Here is a 26,916-nt window from a genome sequence, read left to right as displayed (position 1 = left end):
ATTCATTTTAGGGATTGACATCAATGGTTCCCCTACTGGCCGGGCAAGTGAACTTTCTGGTTTCTCCCCTTATTGAATTCATGGCAGTCGGGCAAGTTGAGCCTGCTCTGTGCCGTCCCCATTGGTCAGGTAGATTTTAAAAAAACTGAAAACAAACTGCAAATAATTCCAGTAGCTTAAATATTATCTTTTTGGTTCCTGCCCATTGTTTAAGTGAAAGACAGAACATTTCTGGCATTTTATGGCCCTAGTTGTTTACACACAGAAATGCCATCAATTGTCTTCACTTAAACAATGGGGAGGAACCAGAAAGATCAGTTTTAGGTTACCTTAATGTCAATCCCTGATTTTGATTCAGCTGAGCGGTACAAATTAGTTCTAAGGCTCTGTCACATTGAGAAATGAACTTTGGCAGCCTGCATCATAGCTGATATTCTGTATTTGATTAATACAGTGAGTGATATTTAAGGTCCTGTATGGTTGCCAATGAAGCTAGTCCTGTAAAATATGACACATTGATTACTATTTGTGATTTAGAGTTTTATCACTGGGTGGTGGTTGGTGCATAAATATTAAAAGGTAAGAGGGATGGCAACTACCACTGAGCAGGACGTTGGAAGGGGTTCTAATTCTACCAGAATTCATAATCGGGCTCTTTATATTCCAGTTAAGAGCAGAATGATGTTATATTAAATAGTTTCAAAAATATATTCAAGCCCGAGATACTTATTCATAAACAGATGGAGGACGAGTGTGCCGATCAACAATGTCTGCTTGGCACTGAGGTCAAACTTTGTTAGGGCATTGGGTTTAACTTGTTTTGTGACGGGCACAGTCCTCGTTCATTTGCAAAATTACATTTTCAAGGCTACATTGGAAGAATTGAGTTGCGCTGTCGGTGTCCTTCATTTAGCACCGTTTTGTGTTTTCCTGTCTCCCGTTTTTCCTCCTAATGACTGTGACTTCTTTGTATATTCAGGTGAGAAACCACATCAGTGCAGCATCTGCTGGCGCTCGTTCTCCCTGAAGGATTACCTAATCAAACACATGGTCACACACACAGGGGTGCGTGCCTACCAGTGCAGCATCTGCAACAAACGCTTCACCCAAAAGAGCTCCCTCAACGTCCACATGCGGCTGCACCGTGGAGAGAAGTCCTATGAGTGCTACATCTGCAAGAAGAAGTTCTCTCACAAGACCCTGCTGGAGAGACACATGGCTCTGCACAGCACAGCGGGCGCCGTCACAGGGCTGTCGGGGGCAGTAGGCGCCGGTGGCCCCGTCTCCATTCCCATGGCCGTGCCCGAACCCGGCGCCGGAGTGGTGGCCATCGCCATGCCCGTCAGCGGAGGCGCCGGAATAGGGGGTGGGGTCGGAACAGGAGTGGGTGTGGCTGCGGAGGCAAGCTGCCAAGAAGGGACCACCTACGTGTGCTCCGTCTGCCCTGCCAAGTTCGACCAAATTGAGCACTTCAATGACCACATGCGAATGCACGTCTCTGATGGATAAGTACAAATAGATGCACTTCTTAAAAAAAAAAAGAAAAATGGCACTCGATTTTTTTATTTTGGGGCATGAAGAGTAATGAGTATAGACACTGGCACATTAAGTTTCCCAGAAAGGAGTTTTTTGTTGTTATTCTAAAAGAAAAACAAGATGGTGGCCTTAAGGCTTTTGTAGTTTGATATTGATCCACTGGATGGATCCTTACTACAGGCCTCTAAATGTATGCTTTCCTAAAATACTGATTTATGTGTTGAACACTACCGAAAGGCCTACGAAAGAAACACACACATACACAAATTCAAACTTACACACCTATATACAGTATAGATATATGTTTGTATGAGTGTATGTGTTTATGTGTGTATGTGTGTGCTTGTGCTTGTGTATTTGTATGTGTGTGTGACTGTTTGTGTGTGCGTGTGCAAACATTGCCATGGAATTTCTAACATGGTAAATGTGATCCCATATTGACCGTTTTGGGCACTATAGGAGTCCAAGCTTACTGTGGTATAATTTTCAAATAAACACAAAAAAAATATCTGGCTTGGGCTAAAGATTCCCTCTTAAAAAACATTGTTGGTCACAAGTTTGCCTTCTTATGTCGGATAAGAGAAGGAGAGTAATTCATTTGACACTGGGTTTTTATTTATTATTATGGTATCGAGGGATTAAAATGCAGCTGTTGTGGAGGTACAAGTTGATTTGACTAATTGTACTGAAATGTAACTTCCTGTGAGTGGGTATAGGAATGGTTATTTGGTTAATGTTTTATCGTCCATGCGTTTTGATGGTTCAGGTTAAGTTGACAAAATTAGGGTTGTCGATAAGGTCGTATTTGAGCAACAACAAAAACAAAGTACGATTGTTAGGAGTTTATTTCGTTCGCGAACACTGCCACTAATATCTTAGAAGACTGTTAAGGCTCTAGCTTATTAACAGAAGACAGAAGAAGGTTCTTCTTGACTTAATCCCTTTCTAAATGATTGTTTAGTTCTATGAAGAGGATTTGACATGTGCAGTTGTGGCAGGCTTGAGTATGCCACCAGACTCATCATGATTGCTGCTCCCACAACTTGCACCAGACTGTTATCAGCTGTAGGTTACAACATGATTCTTCATTATTACTATTATCGTTCAAATAATTCCCCCCAAAAATATGTATCTATTATTTGATAATAGAATGATTTACCAAGGAAGTTTAAGACAGCCGTCAAATGGATTACCGGTGAATTGAGAATGATTCTGTGAACTTGCATTGGATAGAAATATCATCCTATGACCTAAAACTCTTGTCTGTTCTGTTCCTAAGGACATGACCCCGCTATTTGAGCAGGTGAAAAAAATAAAATGCACTACTCCTGAAATCTTAGCTCCACCTGGTGGCCAAAATGGCATGTCATGTCCGGACATGACATGCAGACAAGAGAGACACGAGGCAAAATAAAGCATGATAACGTATACCCGGGTCAATAATTAGCCTACTTCATAATATACCACAACTTGCAGATGGACTTTCCAGACAATAAGATACATTCCTGTTTTCACCGGATACCTAGACACAAGTGTGTACAGAATAGATTTGGGAGTAGGGAGCAGGGATGCCGTTCAAGTGTCACGTCACTCAAAGGCTCTGCTCTGATATTTGTCTTGTTGTTCTTGCATTTTATCCAAAATAAGACAGACACGTCTGCCTGCAACGGCAATCTAACGTTTTTGCTCATTTCTTTGAGTAGACACTTTTTTTTAGTTACAGTGATGAGATCGTAACTAACCACAATTACAGTACAGTCTGAAAACAATATGTTGTAGATAAAAACAAAGTGCTGCATTGCAAAGTTTCTTCAAATGCCTGTGCTTAATATTGAATTGTTTTACTTAAGAAATTAAATTCTATGATTTTCATTTTGTCATTTTCTAAAGGAAAAAAAATATTTCTTAAAAGCTTGATAAGAGGACTGCATTATTTTCTTGCATATATGTTGCACTGCTTAAACCGATAAGTGCACTACTGTTACCAGAGATATTTTAGTTTTAGAGAATAATAATCATTTTTTTATCGAATGTTTGGTTGTAGAATTCACGTGTTAGAATAGCTTTGTTCTATTTTTTTGATAAGGTAATTCAACGTTTCTTGGCTTTTGTTATCGCTTGCTATTATACGTATTTACTTGTGCCGTGTTTGCGCAAGCGTTTATTTTTATTCAAATCCGAACCATCGTGTGAGCTTCTCTCTGTTTTTACCCTTTTAATGTATTCTTTTCAGGAGTTAATCCCTTCTAACAGCAGTTATCGCACTGCATACATTAGAACAGATGCTGAATTTTCATACAAAAGCATTCATGCCAAATGATACCCCCCCCCCCCCCCCAAAAAAAAAACGAACGTTTTTTTATATAGTGTGCGTGGACATAAATGATATACATAAATCATAGGTGTGTTTTACAAATTTCTTTGGGAATAAGAGGGCGGGTGGGAGATTGTACGAAGCTTATTTGCTATTTGTAAATTGTTTCGCGAGTGTGTGTCTCTTGTGTTTGTCTGTGTGAGTGTTTGTGTGTGTTGTATAATCACACTGTTGGTGTCCCAAGTGGATGTGTAATACCTGAACTGTAGGGCTTCCTTTGCAATATGCAGTGCATGTACCATGAGAAGCAGCTTTTGCTAACCCTCATGGGCTAATGAACACATTTGTGATGCACACTTATGAAGACATCTATTGATCAAATATTGATACTGGTAAACACATTGCCCCTATTGGAAGAAGTATATGGCATTTTGTGCCTAGTGCTTTAGTTACCCTCATTCAGCTGGTTGCTATTTGAAAAGGCAAGGTGTACCTGGTGATACTCTTCTGCCAGCTTCACTGTGTTCTATCTTTGTCTCTTTCAAATGGGAAAAACAAGGAAGTGATGAGGACTGTTATTAACATAGATCACAAAGTTAGAATATCCTCATATCAGAAACAACAGACCTACTGCATGCATCAGAGAGGGGACTTCGTATTATGTTATAGAGTTTCCATCTGGTCACTGAATAGCATGTGGTTGTCAAGCGAAGGAGACAATATAGGAGACAACATACTCTCCCCTACGTGTTTTGTGGAACAGTGAATCTATGTGTTTAATTTGTCTCTATACCCCAGCATATATTCATACATATCTGTTTTACCATTTAGAAATTAAAGCACGTTATGTATGTAGTCCCCCCCATTTGAAGGTATTATAAGTATTTGGACAAATTCACTTATAGTGTATTACATTTAGTCAAAAGTTTTGTATTTGTTCCCATATTCCTAGCACACAATGAGTACATCAAGCTTGTAACTACAAACTTGTCGGATGCATTTGCAGTTTATATCGGCTGTGCTATTATGCTATGCCCAATAGAAATGAATGGTAAATAATGTGTAGTGTATTTTGGAGTCACTTTCATTGTAAATTAGAATATCATATTTCTGAACAATTATACATGAAGGTGGATGCTACCATGATTATGGGTAATTATGAATGAATTGTCAGTAATGATGTGTGATAAAGTTACAGAGACATAAATATCATGCCCCCCCCCCCCCCCCCCCAAATGGTAACCTCCCTGTTATTGGTAATGGTAAGAGGATAGCATGTTTTGGGGGATCTTTGTGCATCTGTAACTTGGTACATTAACGTAAAAGTGTTCAGAAACATATTTTTTTCTTATTTACAATAAAAGTGCCTCCAAAATGGCACAATAAGTATTCACTAGAAGTGAATTTGTCCAATACCTATGACACCTTAAAATGGGGGGACAAGATACATGAGGTGCTTTCGTTTCTAAACGGTAAAACAGATATGCACTGTATGAAAATACCTTCAAATAAAAGGTGATATTCTGTACTGGCGCTTCATAAGACAATATTAAACGTTTTAGCTTCAGTGTCCAAATAAATACGTAGGTGAGTGTATGTGACTTGTGATTGGCCAGCAGTTTGTTATCCTCTGCTGCAGAGGTCTCTAGGGGGAACATAAGCCTATACATGCTTCTACTCTATAGCTTCAATTGCTTACACTAAGACAAAGACCACTGAATGGCTGCATGCAATGTTAATTTGTCTCTATTCTTGGAGGACTCTCTGTATTCGTAGGTTTGAGGAGGCAAAGTACTTAACAGACGGCTACAGTATGTAAGGAACTGCTGAGATCTATTTTGGTCACGTTATTGCTCTGGCATACAGTTGTTGTTGTTGGTGGTAGTGTTCAGGGCCGTAAACCAGGGCCTTAGTTTTAGTGAGGTCCGGACTGTTTTAAGAAAGTTGAAGCTCATTTACTGCATTTCGATATATATATATTTTTTTTTTTACTCTAAAATGGTATTTGGAGAACAGCAAACGTGACCCCAGCCATGATCACACTGGTCGCTGTAGGTCCATTCACCTCAGTCCATCTCCAAACACATAGCCTACTAGCTATACAATTAGCCGCTACACATGAACTCAGACCTGGGATTAAAAACTATAATTGAATACGTACAGAGGGATATGTTGGCAGAAAAAAAGTATTTCATTAATGAAAAGTAAACAAATTAGTTTGTTTTACAGAACAATTGTTTTTGCAGTTTTACAGCTAATTTCCTGCCATTCTCCACATTTTGCCATGACTTATTCCATGTGAATGATATCTGAGTGAGAGTGACTAACAAAATCAGTTGGAATCCCCCTGGAGTTCCCTGCTTGCCCAGTCGGTAATTCAGCCACGATTACTACAAGTTTAGATAGCTGGCTAGACTAACTAGACTAATTTACCAATCTAAAAATGTGTTACTGCCATGGGCTAATTGAGTGACTGTCCGTGAGTGACCTATAACAACAGGAAAACTACTGATGGACAACTAAGTTTTGAAATGTCACCCTGTGTATTCTACTATTCTAACTCTCAACAGGAAGTTGAGACCCTGACGGAGTTCCATCTTTAAAAAATGTTTTATTCAGACCTCTGTGTCCTGCTGTGTAGTTACAGCCCTGGTGGTTGTCTGCTCTGTGGAATAATATAGAAATGGTCAACCAGCTAGGCAGAGCAGTACAGTCACCAAATTAGTCCCAGCAAACACAGTGTGTACCATGCACCGTGAAGGCAAGTCCAACCTTCAGTTTCACAAAACAGAGTAATGAATGCACTCTATGATAGCCATGGAGCCATCACTTATTTATAATGAAACCAAGACCAGACAATAGTTGCTTCCAAATGTATTATCAGTGAGATAATCTAGCGTTATTTTGTGATTATAAAGATTATCAAGTGATATCAAGTGATTCTTTTAACCACTTTGCAGTCTCTTACAGTCAGCCTAAATGATATTTATGTAATACCGTGAATCAAATGCACTATTGACTCTAGGTGTTTTTCTAAAGTGCGTCCTTTTCTCGATGTCACAGGTTGTTTAAAAAGATAATAGCGATGTAGATGTTGGTTTTTGAGATGCAGCGTTTTGAGAGTGGGTTTGGGCTATAAATCATCCATATTATCACACGGCTTATGAGAGGTTTAATGGAAATATGACATGACATTGACTGTACTGAGGTATAGGCCTGTTGGTTACCCATAGACGGTTGACCTCGCTCATACGTGTGTTTTTAAGGCAAACTTGACTTACAAGCAGAAGTTTAGCATTAGTATCATCTTATGATACTATACATTGACATGACTTAAGAACTACCTAGGATTTGTTTTCCAACAGCGCCATTTTCCCCTCTCCCTGGCCTTACTTATAACAGCTCTCTTTTTGTTTTATTCACTTATTGTACCAGTGGCTGATGTCCCATTTATTGTGTTCAATGAATAGTCAGAAAGTTGTGAAAACATGCAATGCAACCCTGATATACACCCCTGTCATAATTGTCCAATTTATGTTTGTAAGATTGCTATAACATAATGTATTTTTCAACTATACAATATATTCACAGGTATAGAGTTACGTAGAATTAAGCCTATAGCTTTTCGTTTGGTGTTTTAACGGTCATTTTCTTATATTTCACGTTTTTACTTCAGTGTAGAGACACAGGATCAGTTTTGCAGTGTTTGAATCATCTGTGTGCTTATGTGTTTCAGGGCTTTACTTTGCCCTTTTTTCTTGCAACCATTGTGTACCGGTGTTTTTGTAATTCGTTTTTAGTTAGTGGGCAGAGGATAGACAGCCATTGAAGACATCACAGCTTGCCAGAAGCGCATATCTTCTGGGTGGACACAAACCTCTTTTCAAATGAGAGATTTTTGGGGGAAAATATAAGAACAAAAGTAGTGATATGCTTGAATGCCACAGCACATGTGATGTAATCGATATACACTCTTAGAAAAAAAGGTGCTATGTAGAACCAAAAGGATTCCGTCAGCTGTCCACATGGAAGAACCATTTGAAGAACCCTTTTTGGTTCCAGGTAGAACCCTATTGGGTTGCAGGTAGAGCCCTTTCTACAGAGGGTTGTATATGCCTGGAACCAAAAAGAGTTCTACCTGAAGCGAAAAAGTGTTCTCCTATGGGGACAGCCGAAGAACCCTTTTGGAACCCTTTTTTTTTCTGAGTGTAGTTCTAGTTCTAGCAGGCTTAGAAATACTCATGCTATTTGTCTAACAGCTTACATCAGTGTCCTCACATTCATTTCATGCGCTTACATAGTATCTTGCATAGTAACTCAGATAGTAACGAACCGTTACCCTGACAGTAAACCTGCTGGCATACATTATATCTCAGATCAATTCCAACTACACGGTATCAGTTGAATCGAATGGATATACAGTACATACACCTCTTCATCAACAACACGTATAATATAAACTTTTTGAGATACAGACAGAACTGCAGCTAAATGAATGTGCTTTGAGGGATATAAGGAGTGTGCCTATCTATCAAGTGCCTATTTGTACAGTACTATACGAAATCTTCATAAAGTAGTTTTGCTCTCCTGCAGTACATTTTCCAAATATATACAGTATATACACATGATAATCTATACACAAATGATAACAATATTTATACTACTATAACAACAATGTTGGTCATAGTCATAACACAGTGCATCCTAAGAAAGCCTTTTCAAATATCTTTATCCGCCTCAAATCTTCTATTTATATAATGATAGATTTGTGTTTTTATTTCCTGCTGTCATACATAGCTTTGTAACTAGTACATAAGAGAGAACAGCTATGATAAACAACAGGAGTTCATTTACTGTAATACAGTAAGACTCATAGCCCACCCAACTCTTCTTCATTAAAACAATGAGTAAGCATATACAATAATATGATATAGTAGCTGGTCCCTGTCTTCATATTTTCCGTTACACACACACACACACAGAAATGTTTTGTAATCTCAAAGAGTTTGCCCAGGTTTGTAAGCACACCTAAATTGTCATGACTTTTGGCTTATCAGCTTTAGCTATCATTCTTCTTCCATACTGAACATCCATAATTACATTTTTTATTTTTTTTGCTCTTCTAAAAAACAAAATAGTAATCACTAAAACCCTTTTCACATTTTGTTTTGATGCAAATTGCCTACCACAGTCAAATGTTGTCCTTAGACACAGCCTAGCTGTTCTCTCAGAATTCAGTGATTACGATCTCATGTGATACTCCAGTCAGTTGAGCACATACCGTTTGTTTGTTCCCTGCTCGTGGTTCATATTGATGGATTGCATGTATACTCGTGTCTTGGTGCTGGTTCGGGCGATGATAGGCAGTCGAAATCTGTTTCTGACCTAGCAATCAATTATGCTTCTCTGTCCCTGCACATAGCTACATGTGCACCTACATTTCTGTGCATGATCAGTGACACAGATGCAGTACTATGTTTGATTCAGCTACTCCAGTCTACAACACCACAGCAATACCAGTTAGAAGTGCAAACAAGTTTTACGTGAAGAGTAGCAAGCCTTTGTCCGAGTGTTGACTGTAATTAAGTGTCCTTATAAACCAGAATCAGACAGCTGTCCCATTATTAGCCTCTCTTCAGCGTTCTTCTCTTCACTATCGTTGTATTAGAGTGTTACTCTCTGGAATATGATTTGGAGATAAATCGCCATCTTTCTTTTTTTTGTGTATCTCTAACTTCAATTGATAGGAAAAGTTCATGTTATATATTATCCGAACCCAATACCCGCCGCATATTTGAAATATTGACATTCCTGTATTGTCCAGAACATTCCTAACGAGTCTGGCATCACATTACGTGACTATGCTGTAACAGATGACGTGACCCCCAACAGCCTTACTAGGACACCAGATCATTTACTTTCTTTTCACTATTTGCTGGTCTGCTGGTTATTCTGTCCTGGGACATTTTCCCCTCTAAGTTGGTTGGTCAAATTTAGATGATTACAGGTCAGTCTCAGAAAAGCACTGCTTAGCATCTCTTGCATTGATGATTCCATCGTTGTATTTGCTATAGCTTCTAAATCTAGGGCAGAATATGCCCCTGCGTACACGACAATACAATGGTCTGCTTGCTACCATGGCGTGCTCTCCTGGACCATGGCGTGCTCTGGTGCCTATCTGATTGGGTTTCATATGCAATATCTCACCCCCCCCCCCTCGGTAAATGTTGTCTTTTAGTTATAGAGAATACTGAGTCATCCAGAAGCTGTGGCGTTTGAAAGGTGCTGAATAAAAGAGCCTCAACAGTAGCTTGCTTAGCACCTTTGGATGTCTTGGGGCTTTCGGCAGGTCCCTTGAACTTCTCACATGTCCAAAAGATAGTTTATGTCAATGGTGAGATTAAGCAACATGCACTGCACTGTGTTACCCATATGTTTTTCTAAGTTGGTCCCTCTTTCACCTAATAGGTTCGGTTAACACTTTTCTGTCCACTTTCGGCTGTGTTCCCCTTCCCCCCCACACTTGTGGTCTCAATCAGCATGCAATCATATATAATTAGTTTGAACATGCAGAACTTCCATGACAATACGTTGCTTTGTGTTGTTGTTGAAGGTGCCGGTAGTTGTCATTATTTTTGTCTGTTGTGATATGGATCCAAGAAAACCATTAGGGGGTTATTGAACATGTTGGATGACATGTTTTTTGTTGTTGTTGCCGTAAACACCAAAGAATCATAAGAATATCACAGTGTCTTGAGTTTCAAGCAGAAAGAACATAATCTGTTGTGTAAGCGATAACAAAGACTACCAAGATGTACGTTCCTGTACATTTGTACGCGTTCAGATCTGGCTACATGGCTACTGTTCTATTTTATTTTGATACTAAAGACAGGGTGCTTGTGAAAATGCGTTACTGCGTTTTATACTCTGATCACGATCGGTAGACTGTAGTTGAATAGTTGTGTTGATGTGCCTACTGTAGACCAAAATAGCTTTTCTAAAGAAATTCAGCAAAACAGGAAAAAATTAATCTGACACGTAGTAGCTGGGATGTAAAACTATAGCATGTTATTACATGAATAAGATTTTAAATGTTGCATTGTTCCTCGGCTTTAAAAGTAATACTCAATATCTATTAGTTTTTTTTCTACATACTCTCAGCTAATTGATTTAGGCCTTTCCAATACGTATTTGATTTGGTTTGATTCATCTGTTTGTCTTTGTTTGAGCCGTTCGTCTGCTATTCCAGTTTTCAGTAGGTGATTTCTTCCTGCCGTATTGTTGATTTCAAAGCTTTTATTCTCTGATAAACAAAATGCACTGGATTGGTGGAAAACTGATACTAAACTGAAGTGCCATGCACGATTTATCTATTTGCCTGACTAATATTCAAAAGACACATGTCTCAAAATGTTATTCAAACATATAGTGGAAGATCCATACCGAATTTATACTGTTTTTTTTTCATACTTTGAGATGGACCAAGATGCTAGTTGCTTTTGCACATATTTGTTTATTGGTTTTGCAATGTGTTGATGCCATTGAGTCAAAAACTGCCCATAACAACCAATCCAAGTAACGCAAAGAGGCCTAAATCTGATTTAAGGGCCTTTTTTTTTATCCCACAATACGATATTATTACATTTTGATGGCTACCCTAGAGCCTGCTACAGATACATTTTTTTCCCAGAGAGCATTAAACCCAATAGCCAGCAGACATTTGATGAATAATTACTGCAAAAACAACAAAAGAGTGTAATAATATTCACATTAATTGAGTTGTATTAACATCTTGAAGATGTGGACCAAATTTCTTATCAGTTGGTGTCATACATGATATCGATTACTACATGATATATATTCTGTAAAATTAATTGTTCATATCAAAGAAGAATGTTTTGTTGTTAATATTACACTTATTGATGAGGTATGGCCTTTTGAAGCTTTTTTCAAGCTGGATGTTTGAAATATGATGAGTAATTTCTGTCATGCTTCTTTAGTGTAGTAGTGTCATAAAGTCAGTGTCTCCCTTGGACATTGTAAGATCCCCCTCAGTGATAAATCAGAAATTCAGTGTGCTCTCGAAGTGTAGATGTATGTTACAGAAAGCTTAGGTTTTTAATCAGACAGTCAAGCTTTTTGAGAGAAAAAATGCACCTGCAGTGAAATATGAGGTGCATTTATATATACACATGTATTTAGTTAAGAATACTTTGTTAGGTTTTGTTGCCTGCTTTGGCTTGCGATTTCATTATCTTCCTGATCAAATACTCCTTATATATTAAAATAATGAACTTGGCAGAAGTGGAGCTGTTGTAGTACAGGTAGTTAACATCACAATTAAGCAACCCTGACTTATATGCTGCAGTAATGTTTTGTCAGTTTGTTTCTTTTATGTGTGCTCCAAGTTTATTTTTATTTTTATTACTGTTATGAAACAACCTTGTTTGAATTGTATGACTGCTGTTTTGAAATAGGTGATACTTTTTTTTTAATGTATGTACAAGGAAGTTTTATACTTTGACTTGTCAAACACTGGACTGGACTGAGTTTTCCAACATTTCCAAGTTGAGAGCTATTATATGCGAGACATGAACCGACTGCACAGAATAAAGCCTTACCACACCCATTACCTGACAGATGGAGCATGTCCACACTGCTGGAGAAGGAATAGTGACAACATTTTTTTATGGAAATTGCTAATTTATATTTGCACCATTTTAATTAAGTTCAATAAGGTGCTGAATATATATGCTAAATTGTTGCATTTGTCAGGCTTATAAAATCTGTCCGTCATTATTATACAATAACAATTTCAAAATTCTCTGTTCTAACGAAAGACTGTTCTAATAAGTATATGCTAAAATATCAAAAGGGATACCACTTAATAGCAATTCAATAATCAAACTAAACCACTCAGTATATGTTGTCTTAATGTTAAAGTCTTTTACAGAGTCAACTACCACTTATCAAACCAGAAAAGAGATTTGCACTAAACATATTTTGGTCTTTGTTGATGGAAAGCAATACAACACAGAACATTTGAGACATTCTTCAATCCACAGTATTTGAAATAAAAGCGCTGTCTGTGTACAGGTGTAATGCTGTGTAAAAGGTTATATTTTAAAAGTTTTTTTTTAATTATTTTTGTTTAAAGGTACAGAATGGAAACCTGTTGTCTTTGAGACACATTATGAACTTGGACACGCACATATTGTTGTTTAGAGTTGACATGTTTGACCAATCAGATGTTCTGTTTCCTCTTGTAATTGTTTTGGACTAAATGAAATTGCTCTTACAAGCCCTAAGTGAGGGACAGGAAGGAGTTGAGAGTCACAAGATGTCCCATAAACATGCACTCATTGTAAAATGTCCTCATCAGAAAAAGATGGTGGTAACGGAACAAACGGTAATAAAGGTTTATGTTATGTAGACAATATTTTCTTTCAAATGATGCCAACATAACACATTAAACTTCCTCCATGTTAAAACATTCAATTTCTTCACTGATTTACTTATTTTTTGGTTTTAAAACACTCACATGTAAAGATCTGAGGTCAGGTCGGAGTACATTTTTCTGGGACATATTTGATAACATTTTTGAAAATGGAAAAAAAAGACTACAACATTTCTGTAGAAAAACACTGATGGATGGGAAATGCATCTTTCCTTGTCAATTTTAACATCAGTTTAGTCATCCAAAGAATCAAAGTCCACCCAAATATATTGTAATTCATAATTATCCGTAAGGAAATAGACATCAAGAGTAGTGGGGTGAAATATTATTGAAGTCGAAATGTTCTCTATTGATAATTATAAACTATCAATCATTTATGATAGCAATCATGATAATTCTAATTTTTGGTATCTGGGAATAGTAGCTTTCCTGTTATAACCGCTTTGTGGTGTAATTGAAAGGTGTTGCAGTTTGTCTAAATATGAAGCATAAGTATGTGCCTTGTAATCTCCTTGGTGAGCTTGTTATTATTGAGAAGCTGAAGCCAGCCAATAGTGTTTGCACTAAAACCAAATTGCTTTTGTGATGTAGGCTATTTAAGCAAGCTTGTTGCATCACTTTAAACGTACAGTATGCATGAGGGTGAAATTGGTAAGTTCTAGGGCTAGCGCTCCCATCTGCTTGATCTGTTAACTAGTGCAGCTTAGTGAATACCCCGAATATATATATCAGCTTTGTACTGCGTTCAGTTTTTGATTCCATCTCATTCATTACTCTTCTAATTTCTCAGACGCATGTTCCACATTAAATAACGTCTGTGGAATGTCCATACTCTAAAAGACAAGCAAATGACATAACAAATAAAATACAGCTCTCCTTTTTATTTTCATATGCCACAGCTGAAGAGCTGCATTACTGTAGTAAGAGATATTCAACCATTTCTCTCAATCCATGGGGATGCATGAGTACAAGAGGCTACTTTCGAGACTTGGTCAACTTTATTTTGATTGTTTTTTAAAGTTTGTGTTTCTAAGTTATTTTAGTCAGTTGAAATCTAAGAGAAATAAATACCTACATGCTTTGAGTCTTACAAATGCACCTTATTCATGTCAGTCTGAGTGGAAAAGGCTGGTTATGTAATATCTCTGATTTAGCACCTTACTACACAGCATGTTTTCACTATATGCCAGTTTTGCTATTCTTCCGTGCATATGAAATCCAAAATAAACCTTATATATTTTGTGAAAATGTTTAAAGGGATGTGCCAAAGTTAGGAGGCGATCTCCCGAGTGTTTAAGCTTATAATTTTTTTCTTTCTTCCTCCTTCAGTTATCACAATGGTATGTCAAACCTTTCCTATCAATGTGTGAAAGCAAGTTATTTCAGCAAACAGTATCATTACCTGCCATTTTACAGTAAGCCCTGTATTTCACGTATATTTACCAGTGATGTGTATTTGTTATTATAAAGAAAAATAGCCGTAAAGCTTCATTATGTTACATAATATTGTGACTTTTTTCGAAAAACTGTGAAGACTTATCTTGCATATACTTTATACAGAAGTATTAAGCCTTAATACAAAATACTAAAAAAAGTGTGGAAGAATAAACTGATTGTTGCTAAGTAAGGATGATTTTTTGTAAATGTTACCAGCACTTTTTTTGTAATTTTCACTCTCTGAGGTATTGTACAAGTTCACGCTGTTTGTGAAGTTTGATTATGAAGGAATAAAAAAACTAGTACTTTCTTGTACTTCACAGAAAGTAATGTTGTCTGTTTTTATTTCATTAAAGGATTTGCCTAGTAGATCAGACATACAGTGCATTTGGAAAGTATTCAGACCCCTTGACTTTTTCCACATTCTGTTACGTTACAGCCTTATTCTAAAATTGATCAAATTGTTTTTTTCCCCTTCAATCTACAAATAATACCCGATAATGACAAAGCAAAAACAGGTTGAGAAATGTTTGCAAATTTATTTAAAAAAACAACTGAAATTTCACATTTATATAAGTATTCAGACCCTTTACTCAGTACTTTGTTGAAGCACCTTTGTATAACCTTTATTTAAACGTAACCTTTATATAACTAGGCAAGTCAGTTAAGAACAAATTCTTATTTACAATGACGGCCTACACCGGCCAAAGCCGGACGACGCTGGGCCAATTGTGCGCCGCCCTATGGGACTCCCAATCACAGCCGGTTGTGATACAGCCTGGAATTGAACCAGGGGGTCTGTAGTGACGCTTCTAGCACTAAGATGCAGTGCCATAGACTGCTGCGCAACTCGGGAGCGATTACAGCCTCGAGTCTTCTTGGGTATGACGCTACAAGCTTGGCACACCTGTATTTGGGAAGGTTCCCCCATTCTCCCAAGCAGATCCTCTCAAGCTTTGTCAGGTTGGATGGGGAGTGTCGCTGGACACTTTTTAGGTCTCTGCAGAGATGTTAGATTGGGTTCAAGTCCGGGCTCTGGCTGGGCAACTCAACGACATTTAGAGATGTTGAGGTGTTGGAAGGTGAATCTTCACCCCAGTCTGAGGTCCTGAGTGCTCTGGAGCAGGTTTTCATCAAGGATCTCTCTGTACTTTGCTCCGTTCATCTTTCCCTCGATCCTGACTAGTCTCCCAGTCTGAAAAACATCCCCACAGTATGATGCTGCCACCACCATGCTTCACCGTAGGGATGGTGCCAGGTTTCCTCCAGACGTGACACTTGGCATTCAGGCCAAAGAGTTCAATCTTGGTTTCATCAGACCAGAGAATCTTGTTTCTCATGGTCTGAGTCCTTTAGATGCCTTTTGCCAAACTCCAAGCAGGCTATCTGGCTGCTCTACCATAAAGGCCTGATTGGTGGAGTGCTGCAGAGATGGTTGTCCTTCTGGAAGGTTCTTCCATCTCCACAGAGGAACTCTGGAGCTCTGTCAGATTGACCATCGGGTTCTTGGTAACCACCCTGACCAAGGCCCTTCTACCCTGATTGCTCAGTTTGGCTGGGCGACCAGCTCTAGGAAGAGTCTTGGTGGTTCCAAACTTCTTCCATTTAAGAATTATGGAGGCCACTGTGTTCTTGGGGACCTTCAATGCTGTAGCAATCTTTTTGGTACCCTTCCCAGATCTGTGCCTTGACTCAATCCTGTCTCGGAGCTCTATGGACAATTCCTTTGACCTCATGGTTTTGTGTTTGCTCTGGCATGCACTGTCAACTGTGGGACCTTATATAGACAGGTGTATGCCTTTCCAAATCATGTCCAGTCAATTGATTTTACCACAGATGGACTGAGAAACATCTCAAGGATGGAAACAGGATGCACCGGAGCTCAATTTGGAGTCTCATAGTAAAAGGTCTGAATACTTACAGTTGAAGTTGGAAGTTTACATACACTTAGGTTGAGTCATTAAAACTCATTTTTCAACCACTCCACAAATTTCTTGTTAACAAACTATAGTTTTGGCAAGTCGGTTAGGACATCTACTTTGTGCATGACGCAAGTAATTTTTACAATAATTGTTTACAGACAGATTATTTCACTTATAATTCACTGTATCACAATTCCAGTCGGTCACAAGTTTACATACACTAAGTTGACGGTGCCTTTAAACAGCTTGGAAAATTCCAGAAAATAATGTCATGGTTTTAGAAGCTTCTGATAGGCTAAATGACATAATTTGTGTCAATTGGAGGTGTACCTGTGGATGTATTTCAAGGCCTACCTTCAAACTCAGTGCCTCTTTGCTTGACATCATGGGAAAATCAAAAGAAATCAGCCAAGGCCTCAGAAAAGAAATTGTAGAACTCCACAAGTCTGGTTCATACTTGGGAGCATTTTCCAAACACCTGAAGGTACCACGTTCATCTGTACAAACAATAGTACGCAAGCATAAACACCATGGAACCATGCAGCCGTCATACCGCTCAGGAAGGAGATGCGTTCTGTCTCCTAAAGATGAACGTGCTTTGGTGCGAAAAGTGTAAATCAATCCCAGAACAACAGCAAAGGACCTTGTGAAGATAATGGAAGAAACAGATACAAAAGTATCTATATCCACAGTAAAACGAGTCCTATATCGACATAACCTGAAAGGCCGCACAGCAAGGAAGAAGCAACTGCTCTAAAACCGCCATAAAAAAGCCAGACTTTGCAACTGCACATGGGGACAAAGATTGTACTTTTTGGAGAAATGTCCTCTGGTCTGATGAAACAAAAACAGAACTGTTTGGCAATAATAACAATCGTTATGTTTGGAGGAAAAAGGGGAGGCTTGCAAGCCGAAGAACACCATCCCAACCGTGAAGCACAGGGGTCGCAGCATCATGTTGTTGGGGTGCTTTGCTGCAGGAGGGACTGGTGCACTTCACAAAATAGATGGCATCATGAGGCAGGAAAATGATGTGGATATATTGAAGCAACATCTCAAGACATCAGTCAGGAAGTTAAAGCTTGGTCACAAATGGGTCTTCCAAATGGACAATGACCCCAAGCATACTTCCAAAGTTGTGGCAAAATGGCTTAAGGACAACAAAGTCAAGGTATTGGAGTGGCCATCACAAAGCCCTGACCTCAATCCCATAGAAATTGTGTGGGCAGAACTGAAAAAGCATGTGCGAGCAAGGAGGCCAGCAAACCTGACTTAGTTACACCAGCTCTGTCAGGAGGAATGGGCCAAAATTCACCCAACTTATTGTGGGAAGTTTGTGGAAATCTACCCGAAACGTTTGACCCAAGTTAAACAATTTAAAGGCAAAGTTACCAAATACTAATTGAGTGTATGTAAACTTCTGACCCACTGGGAATGTGTTGAAAGAAATAAAAGATGAAACAAATCATTCTCTCTACTATTATTCTGTAACGCCCTGGCCATAGAGAGAGTTTTTTGTTCTTTATTTTGGTTAGGCCAGGGTGTTACATTGGGTGGGCGTTCTATGTTCCTTTTTCTATGTTTTTGTATTTCTTTGTTTTGGGCCGTGTGTGTGGCTCCCAATCAGGCACAGCTGAAGCTCGTTGTTGCTGATTGGGAGTCACACATAAGGAGCATGTTTTTCCTTTGGGTTTTGTGGGTAATTGTTTCTGTTAGTGTTTGCACCTGACAGGACTGTTTTGGCTGTCAGTTTTCTTGTTTTTGTAAAGTGTTCACGTTGGTCTATTAAATTCTTATGATGAACACTAACTCCGCTGCACCTTGGTCTCTCTCTTCAGACAGCCCTTACATATTCTGACATTTAACATTCTTAAAATAAAGTGGTGATCCTAACTGACCTAAGAAAGGGAATTTCTACTAGGATTAAATGTTGTGAAAAATTGAGTGTAAATGTATTTGGCTAAGGTGTATGTAAACTTCAACTTCAACTGTAGATAGATAGATAGATAGATAAAGATCAGAAGAAGATAAGACTCACTCATTCATTATGGACTGGATGGTTATGATTAGAGAGCCAGGAGTTTTTCTAAAGTGAATGTTAGAGCAGGGCAAGGGGTCAATTTCATCACATCTGGGCAGAGAGGAAGAGAAGAAGCGAAAGGAAAAATATGTCTGTGCAGATTAAAACTTCTTAGGGGTAGGGTCTAAGTAGAGCCGTGTGGCTCAGTTGGTAGAGCATGGTGTTTGCAATGCCAGGGTTGTGGGTTTGATTCCCACAGGGGACCAGTACCGAGGTAGAAAAATAATGTTTGAAATGTATGCATTCACTACTGTAAGTTGCTCTGGATAAGAGCGTCTGCTAAATGACTAAAATGTAAAATGTAGTTTCCTGAATTTCTACCTGACTGATGTGCCCAAAGTAAACTGCCTGTTACTTATGCCCAGAAGCCAGGATATGCATATAATTGGTAGCATTGGATAGAAAACACTTTGAGTTTCTAAAACTGTTAAAATAATGTCTGAAACTATAACATAATTGATATGGCAGGTGAAAATCCGACCAGGATATTTTTTTTTGAGCTCCCAGGCTCTTATTATGGAAACCTATTGTTTCTATGTAACTCCGTCACCCAGATTGCAATTCCTATGGCTCCCACTAGATGTCAACAGTCTTTATTCAAGGTTTAAGGCCTCTTTTTATTAAAACGAACAAGTATTTGGAGTTTTTGTTAGAGAACCACCTGAAGGAAATCAGTCTTTCGGCGCGCGCTTACGAATTTTCCTTTCCTGTTGAACATACTACATTCTGTGTAAAATATTATAGTTTATTTACATTTTAGAGTACCTGAGGATTAAATAGAAACGTCGTTTGACTTGTTTGGATGAAGTTTAGCGGTAGCTTTTTGGACTCCTTTGTCTGCATGTTGAACGAGTGGATTACTGAAATCAATGGTGCCAATTTAACAGACTTTTTGGGATACAAAGAAGGATTTTATCGAACAAAACAACCATTCATGTTGTAGCTGGGACCCTTGGGTTTGCAGAGGAAGATCTTCAAATGTAAATAATTTATTTAATCGCTATTTGGGACTTTGTGAAGCCTGTTCTGGTTGAAAAATATGCTGATGTGGGGCGCTGTCCTCAGACAATCACATGGTATGCTTTCACCGTAAAGCCATTTAGAAACATGACAACACAGTTAGATTAACAAGAAGTTAAGCTTTTAAATGATATAAGACACTTGTATGTTCATGAATGTTTTAATATTACGAATATTTATTTGAATTGCGCGACCTCCAATTTCACCGGATGTTGTCAGCAGGTGTCCCGCTCACGGAACACCTAGCCCTAAGAAGTTTTTTAAGCAGACCAAATTAGATGTTTTTGTATTGGGGGGGGGGCAATGCGAGTGTCTAATTTGGTCAAGATAAAAGTTAATTGCTATTTTGATAGCTGAGGCTTATTTGATCAAATAGAAGTTTCATAATGCTTAGGTTGTTATAGCCCAAACTGAATCAGGTTAGTTACAATTAGGGTTGGAGCAAAAACCTAGCTCTCCAGGAACAGGGTTTGAGAGCCCTGGGCTAGAATGTTCCCACCTGATTTTGCTTCCTCCCGCCTGGCTTTCGCCTTTGCATACATGTATTTCCATCATTAGAGTGGTCAGCCAACCATATTGTCAATATAGATAATCTTTGATCTGGGCCACGTGCACTGACTGTGCAGTGCACAGCATTGATGTCCTCGAACACGCCAGCTGTGGAGCACGTGTTTATATTTACATTGCACATGTGAGTCTAGCTAGTCAAAATCGCACTAAAGGGTGCAGAAACTATGAAGATTTCAAGGTTTGTGCAACGAACTCTAGGCTTTTCAATAACTCGGGCTGTTACTGATATTTTTTGTTGTGCTACTGGTTAGTTGAAATGAAAGGTCGAGAGCCACTGATGGTGCCAGAGACATCTAAATTACATTCGCTAGTTAGCTCATATTAGCGTTGTAGCTACCTGGCTGACCAAAGTAAGCCTGACAATTTTTCCTTGTCCATATGGAAGACCATTTGCTAACTAACAAGCGACACCCTGTAACATTACACAAAACTCCAGGGCTAATGATGACGATCTTTGTTAGCTAAATCAGATATTGATGATACAATAATAACAACAAGCGATTTGCAACATAAGTAATGATTGTTGTCCCTCACTCCAGTGCAACGATGGTCCAGGGGATGGATGAAGAGGAACTTCATCAAGCACTAGCAGATTACATAACTAGTGCCAGTGAGGATGAGGTGGGATACACACACCACTGCAGTTATTATCTTGAGAAAATAAAACAGTAGCATATGGGCATTTCCATCTGAAAGGACCCATAAGCATCAACATGTAAAGTTCTGAGTAGGGATGAAACGGTTACCGGTATCACGATAAATCACAGTAAAATTCCCAACGGTTAGCATTACCGTTTCAAACTTTAATTATCATTTAAACTGTGTTTGATTACCGTGGCTTGAAAAACTCACTGTAAATACTGTCCAGCATCAAGCAAAGTTAGCAACAGTCTGACGCAGGCGCAGCATGCAACGTGGGTTTTGTTTTGTGTGAAAACATGGCGGAAGGCAGTGACAGCGCTCAGGAGGTTTTTCAGCCTTCTAAGAGGACCATATCTGAAGTGTGGTCGTATTTTGGGTTTTACAAGAGTGCTGAGGGAAACTTAATCGGAGATGGTCACCCATGCAAAAAAATAAAAATATCGGGCTCATTGCAATTACTAAGACTCATTTGTATTTATGTAAATTGTGCATGGGGTCATTGCATATACTCAAATGCAACACAGAAGAGTGTGTGTGTGTGTGTGTGTGTGTGTGTGTGTGTGTGTGTTAATCATAATAATACATTTGCTATTCCCTTGTTTACAGAGTGGGCATGCGGCAGGCAAACCCAGTGATGCTACTGTTCCCTCCTTATCTACGGTTGGGACACAGACACTCCAGCAAGTATTTAAAAGGCAGGCTGCTTATGCACCCACATCAAAAAATGCTCAAGACCTCACTGCAGCCCTTTCATATTACATTGCAAAGGACATGATACCATTTCAAATTGTTGAGAGGCCTGGCTTTCTGAGGCTGATGAAGGTTGCCGCGCCTCACTACAAAGTGCCATCACGAACATTATTTTCCAAGACTGAAATCCCAAACCTGTACAACCAGGTTAAAGCTGATGTTAGAAAAAGTTTGGCTCAAGGCACATGGTTTGCTGCAACTACTGACCTCTGGACCAGTAAAAGCGGGGGTGGTCAACCCTATATCAGCTTCACTATCCATTACCTCACCCCAGACTGGTAACTGGAATCAAAACTGCCTGGAAACACAGTTCTTCCCAAAAGATCACTTGGCTCACATCATCAGAGTGTTTTTTGAGAATATGCTGGAAGAGTGGGGGATCAACAAGAAAGACCTGGTCTGCATAACCACAGACAACACAACAAACATGATCAAGGCTTTTGAAGAGTTCCCAGATCTGTGGCTTGGGTGCTTTGGCCATAATTTCAACCTGGCCATCTCAAAGGCTCTGAAAATTCAGAATTGACACAGCAGTCAAGGCCTGCTGTCATCTGGTCCAAGGCTTCTCATGGAGCTGGAAGAGGAGAGAACTGAGAGAAAAGCAAGCTGGCCTCAACATGCCACAAAAGGCTCTGATCCATGATGTGGTGACTCGATGGGGATCTACACACAAGATGCTTGAGCTTTCCTCAGCCAACAGCAGCCAGTCTGTGCAAAACACTGGCTGGAGAAAGTGGAACATGGCATCTGATGCCCAAGGATGCCGAGATAAGTGTCATGGAGAAACTGTGCCAGATCCTTGAACCTCTGAGCAAGTTTATAGATGCACTTGCCTCAGAGACACGAGTGACACTGTCAGCCATCAAGCCTGTCCTGGACCACATCACCTGTGATGTTCTGGTGGAAAAGGATACAGAGCCATGCCTGACCAAGGAGATGAAAGGGGTAATGAGAGAAGACCTTAACAACAGATACACAGAGAAGGCAAAGAGAGTCATGCACATGGCTTGTTTCATTGACCCCCGCTTCAAAAGGAGCCTTTTTAGATGAGCCTGAGGCTGCAAAAGTTGACACTGACAGCTGTGTCCAGGAGGCCTTGAAGCTGGCAGCTGCACAAGTCAGGGAAGAACCACAAAGCACCAGCAGCACCTCCACCACCAACACCTCCACAGCGGCATCGAAGGGGAAAGTTCTGGCTGGGTTATTGAGAAGGAGGCAGCAGAGAGGTGAAGAGGGTCAGATTCCGACCACCCCAGAAGACAGAGTGAAAGAAGAGATCAAGGTCTACTTGTCTCTGCCACCCATTCCAGCAGAAGAGGATCCACTGGTGTGGTGGAGGGACCCCACCCATTCCAGCAGAAGAGGTTCCACTGGTGTGGTGGAGGGGCCCCACCCATTCCAGCAGAAGAGGTTCCACTGGTGTGGTGGAGGGGCCCCACCCATTCCAGCAGAAGAGGATCCACTGGTGTGGTTGAGGGGCCATAAATCAGAGCTGCCTCACCTTGCCAGGGTTGCCAGGAAGCTTTTGATAGAGTGTTCAGTGCCAGCGGGCACATTGTCTCCCCTCGCAGATCACTACTTAAACCGGACAAAGTAAATATGCTGACATTTTTACATTTCAATCTCAAGTGAACAAAGATGCATATATACAGGATGTTAGACCAGCAGCCCCTTATTTATTCATGAAGGAGAGAACGAACATACAATCTGTGCTGTTCATTTCATTTTTTTTTTTTTTTACATATTTTGTGTTGTTATTTTAATGTCAACACCTGCACATTGGATGTGTTTACATATGGTTGTATTGTTCTTACATGCACATTGGATGTGTTTACATGTGGTTGTATTGTTCTTACATGCACATTGGATGTGTTTACATGTGGTTGTATTGTTCTTACATGCACATTGGATGTGTTTACATGTGGTTGTATTGTTCTTACATGCACATTGGATGTGTTTACATATGGTTGTATTGTTCTTACATGCACATTGGATGTGTTTACATGTGGTTGTATTGTTCTTACATGCACATTGGATGTGTTTACATATGGTTGTATGGTTCTTACATGCACATTGCTTTACTTGTGTTGCTTTTATATGCACATTTGATTTGCTTACTTAAGGTTGTGTTCATTTAAACCTGCACTAGGGAAACTTTTACCTCTCATGGCCACATGGTGCCATCTTTAATGTTAATGTTATTATTTTAATGTTTATGCACACAAAATGGATTTCCATATTAAACTTGGTGAAATGATTTCAGTGTGTGTATCAGTACTTTTTGAACATTTCCAGCACGTTTTAACAATACCGTGATAATACTGGGATCATTTTGGTCACTATAATTGTGAAATAAAATCTTCATACCGTTTCATCTCTAGTTCTGAGCATGTCAAATTGGGTGTCAAATGAAAACTAAGAGCCAATATTAAAAATATATATATATACATTTATGAAAGTTTCAAACCTTTAAATGAGGAATAAGCAAAGGCTTTGATTTCTGGGCAAACAGATGGATTAGAAATGCGTCACTCTGCCCAGTGGGTGAATATGCCTTTGGTGATGAATTTCACTTCCCTATGTTATAAAATACTTTTAAATAAAAAATAAAAAAATACGTTTCACCAAGACATTTGATTCTTCTGAATCGTCCAGTGGGGGTTTTCTCAAAATATTGAATTAACACTATATCCAAAAAGTCAGAATTCGTAATCTAATACATCCGATAATAAGCACCGAGCTGTGTTGACAGAGGTGTGCAGCTTTCTCGTTGCAACTTGATTTTACATGTGGTGGTCATTTCCGCAGGTTGCAAAAGGACAAATTAGTATCACGAGCGGAATGAAGTGTGAAAGGCTTTGAAAATAAAAAACTTGTGGTACACACATTGTCCTGACGCTGTTGACATTTCAGAGATACACTTGTTTTTGTGAGAAATAGATATTAAAAGCGGATACTAAATATGAAAGTACTACGTCATGTCTCAAAATCTCAAAATGATGTCCTGTGGCTCCCGAGTGGCGCAGCGGTCTAAGGCACAGCATCTCAATGCAAGAGGCGTCACTACAGTCCCTGGTTTGAATCCAGGCTGAATCACATCCGGCCATGATTGGGAGTCCCATCGGTGCGGCGCAATTGGCCCAGCGTTGTCCGGGATAGGTTGTCATTGTATATAAGAATTAGTTCTTCACTTACTTGCCTAGTTAAATACAAATAAATTAGAGAAGAAATATGACGAGTTCAACGGGAAAGGGAATCCTGTCACCTAGCCTTCGTTCTCGCACAGCATCCAGCCAAGCTAATTCGATGCTGTGCAATCTTCCTTATTTTTGACCACTTTTTTTTGTGGCCTCCATTAATTTAGTCACCCTAATTTTGACCATCCAACAAGGGAAAAAAACTCCAATCATTTTTTTACGGATTATGATAGACAGTATTTTAGGGGATTATCTACACAATTAACATATTATTTTACCCATTGGTCAAAATAGGCATTTTTGCTTGGACACCCTAAATAATGTTGAAGTAAGAACTCCTGCCATCTAATAGCAACACTTATATTTAGTTTTGGAGAAATTATTTGCCTTCTGTATGTTTAAGAAACATTGCTTTGTGCCTTGTAATTCCATTACCCAAAAAATCGAAACATCTTTAAAATATTCAAATTTCTCTCCCTCATGACGGAGGATAAATGAAAGCTCCCAGAATTAACAATTAAGGTAGACCTACCAATTAGTTAGTGTTTTTACTGATATCAAGGTTGTTTATGAATTATTCCTGTTACCAAATCGTTAATTACTGCAACTGAATTGGCTACAATGGGAAATCAATGTAGTCACAAACCACAGTTAGGTCACCTGCTACTGTCCTTCCTTCCACTGACTGTTATGTTCAGCTCATGACAGTTTTTCTTCCATTTGGTGGACAAAGCAAGACTGTGAAAAGTCTGGACGACCCCTCATTCTCCCTTTTGCTGCCGCTCTTCTCACTCGCCCAGTTAATGTCACATCTCATGGCTCTTACGGATACCTACCATGACACCTACCACCTACCCTCCATTTACTGTAACAAGCATCCCCCCCCCGAGCGACCGGCCAACAAGGGACGTCCATGGACGTTGAAAAGTAGTTGAAGGAAAAAGGAAACCGCACACTGCTCTTGATAGTATCACTGATCTTTAATAAGCTTTACGTATCGGCCTCACGGCCTTCGTCAGAAAAGTTGTTCAAATTTGGTCAGTCCGGGTCATTTTCTCAGTGGGGTCATTTTATTTATGAATATTTCTAACAGACAAAAATTATTTTCGCCACGGGATCCGGGAATAACTTTAGAAGGTGTAATACAATACATTACAATGTAATATTATTAATTTATGTTTTTAACCCTGGGCAACATGGGCCTGGGAGGCTCACAGGGATATTGGTATCTGCAGTGCTCCACCAATTAAAAATCTTTAAACTCAAACGTTTTTTTTTCTTTCCTCTAATTAATGCACTGTAATTTAAAGCTAGAGTCCTTAGTTGCTACATACATTTTAGGCATGGAATACCATGATATACCCATTGATTCTTGAAGAATGTAACTTATAAATGCTTCATGAGCTTAGTTCAGCTGCCGTACTTCATCCGAACCCAAAGTATTAGCTTGTTTTACGCCAATGTTTATAAACATTGTAAATGTAAACAAACACTGTATAGCCTCAAAACATTGTTAAAACTATAATGTTGATATCATAAGATGGTCAGTCCTTGCATCCATAGCTCCAGCCTTTCTGCTGTACTCATTTAACTGTGGTGTTGCGCCATGGCAAAATCATTGTCGCCACGTCCAAAAAATATGAAACATGAACAAATATTTCTGTCGAGGCCCACTTTGAAGATGCTAGAACTGTCCACATTTACTTTTCCTCTGCAAACAAAGTAACAAGTAATGATTTGAAAAATTGGACAACCCCATGGTAGAATGTTTTATCAATTTACATTGTCTGCTTGTTGTGTGTTCTATATGAGATAAATATTAATCTCGAGTCGCATTCAAGTTACGAGTCAGAGGGAAACCTGCATTCTGACAAGCAGTCAATGGCCAACAATTCTTGCAATTGCGCAGGAAACAACAGTTTAAAGAGGAAGTTCCTAGCTTTCCGTTCCGACTTCATTTATTTATCAACTCCTAAATATGCACGAACTGT

The 26,916-nt window shown here is 39.2% G+C and overlaps 1 protein-coding gene and 1 long non-coding RNA gene across 3 annotated transcripts in view; both read left to right on the top strand.

Annotated features, from left to right (window-relative positions):
• Positions 1-15,070, top strand: part of LOC106603045 (zinc finger and BTB domain-containing protein 20) — a 47,257-nt gene extending 32,187 nt beyond the window's left edge. For both annotated transcript variants that reach the window (XM_014196173.3, XM_045716907.2), the window contains one exon: positions 980-15,070. In XM_014196173.3, the coding sequence (XP_014051648.1) occupies positions 980-1,509 (530 nt within the window). In that variant the 3' untranslated portion in view covers positions 1,510-15,070. The remainder of the gene's footprint in view (positions 1-979) is intronic.
• Positions 15,071-20,113: 5,043 nt separating this feature from the next.
• Positions 20,114-23,985, top strand: LOC145878643 (uncharacterized). Its single transcript, XR_014392146.1, has 3 exons — positions 20,114-20,514; positions 20,876-20,957; positions 21,585-23,985. It is a non-coding gene; the product is annotated as an uncharacterized LOC145878643 (long non-coding RNA).
• The last annotated feature ends 2,931 nt before the right edge of the window (positions 23,986-26,916 follow it).

The sequence above is a fragment of the Salmo salar genome, chromosome 04 (assembly GCF_965601325.2).
Source record: "Salmo salar chromosome 04, fSalSal1, whole genome shotgun sequence".
Classification (NCBI taxonomy): Eukaryota; Metazoa; Chordata; class Actinopteri; order Salmoniformes; family Salmonidae; genus Salmo; species Salmo salar.
This window is presented reverse-complemented; position numbering and strand designations above follow the sequence as displayed.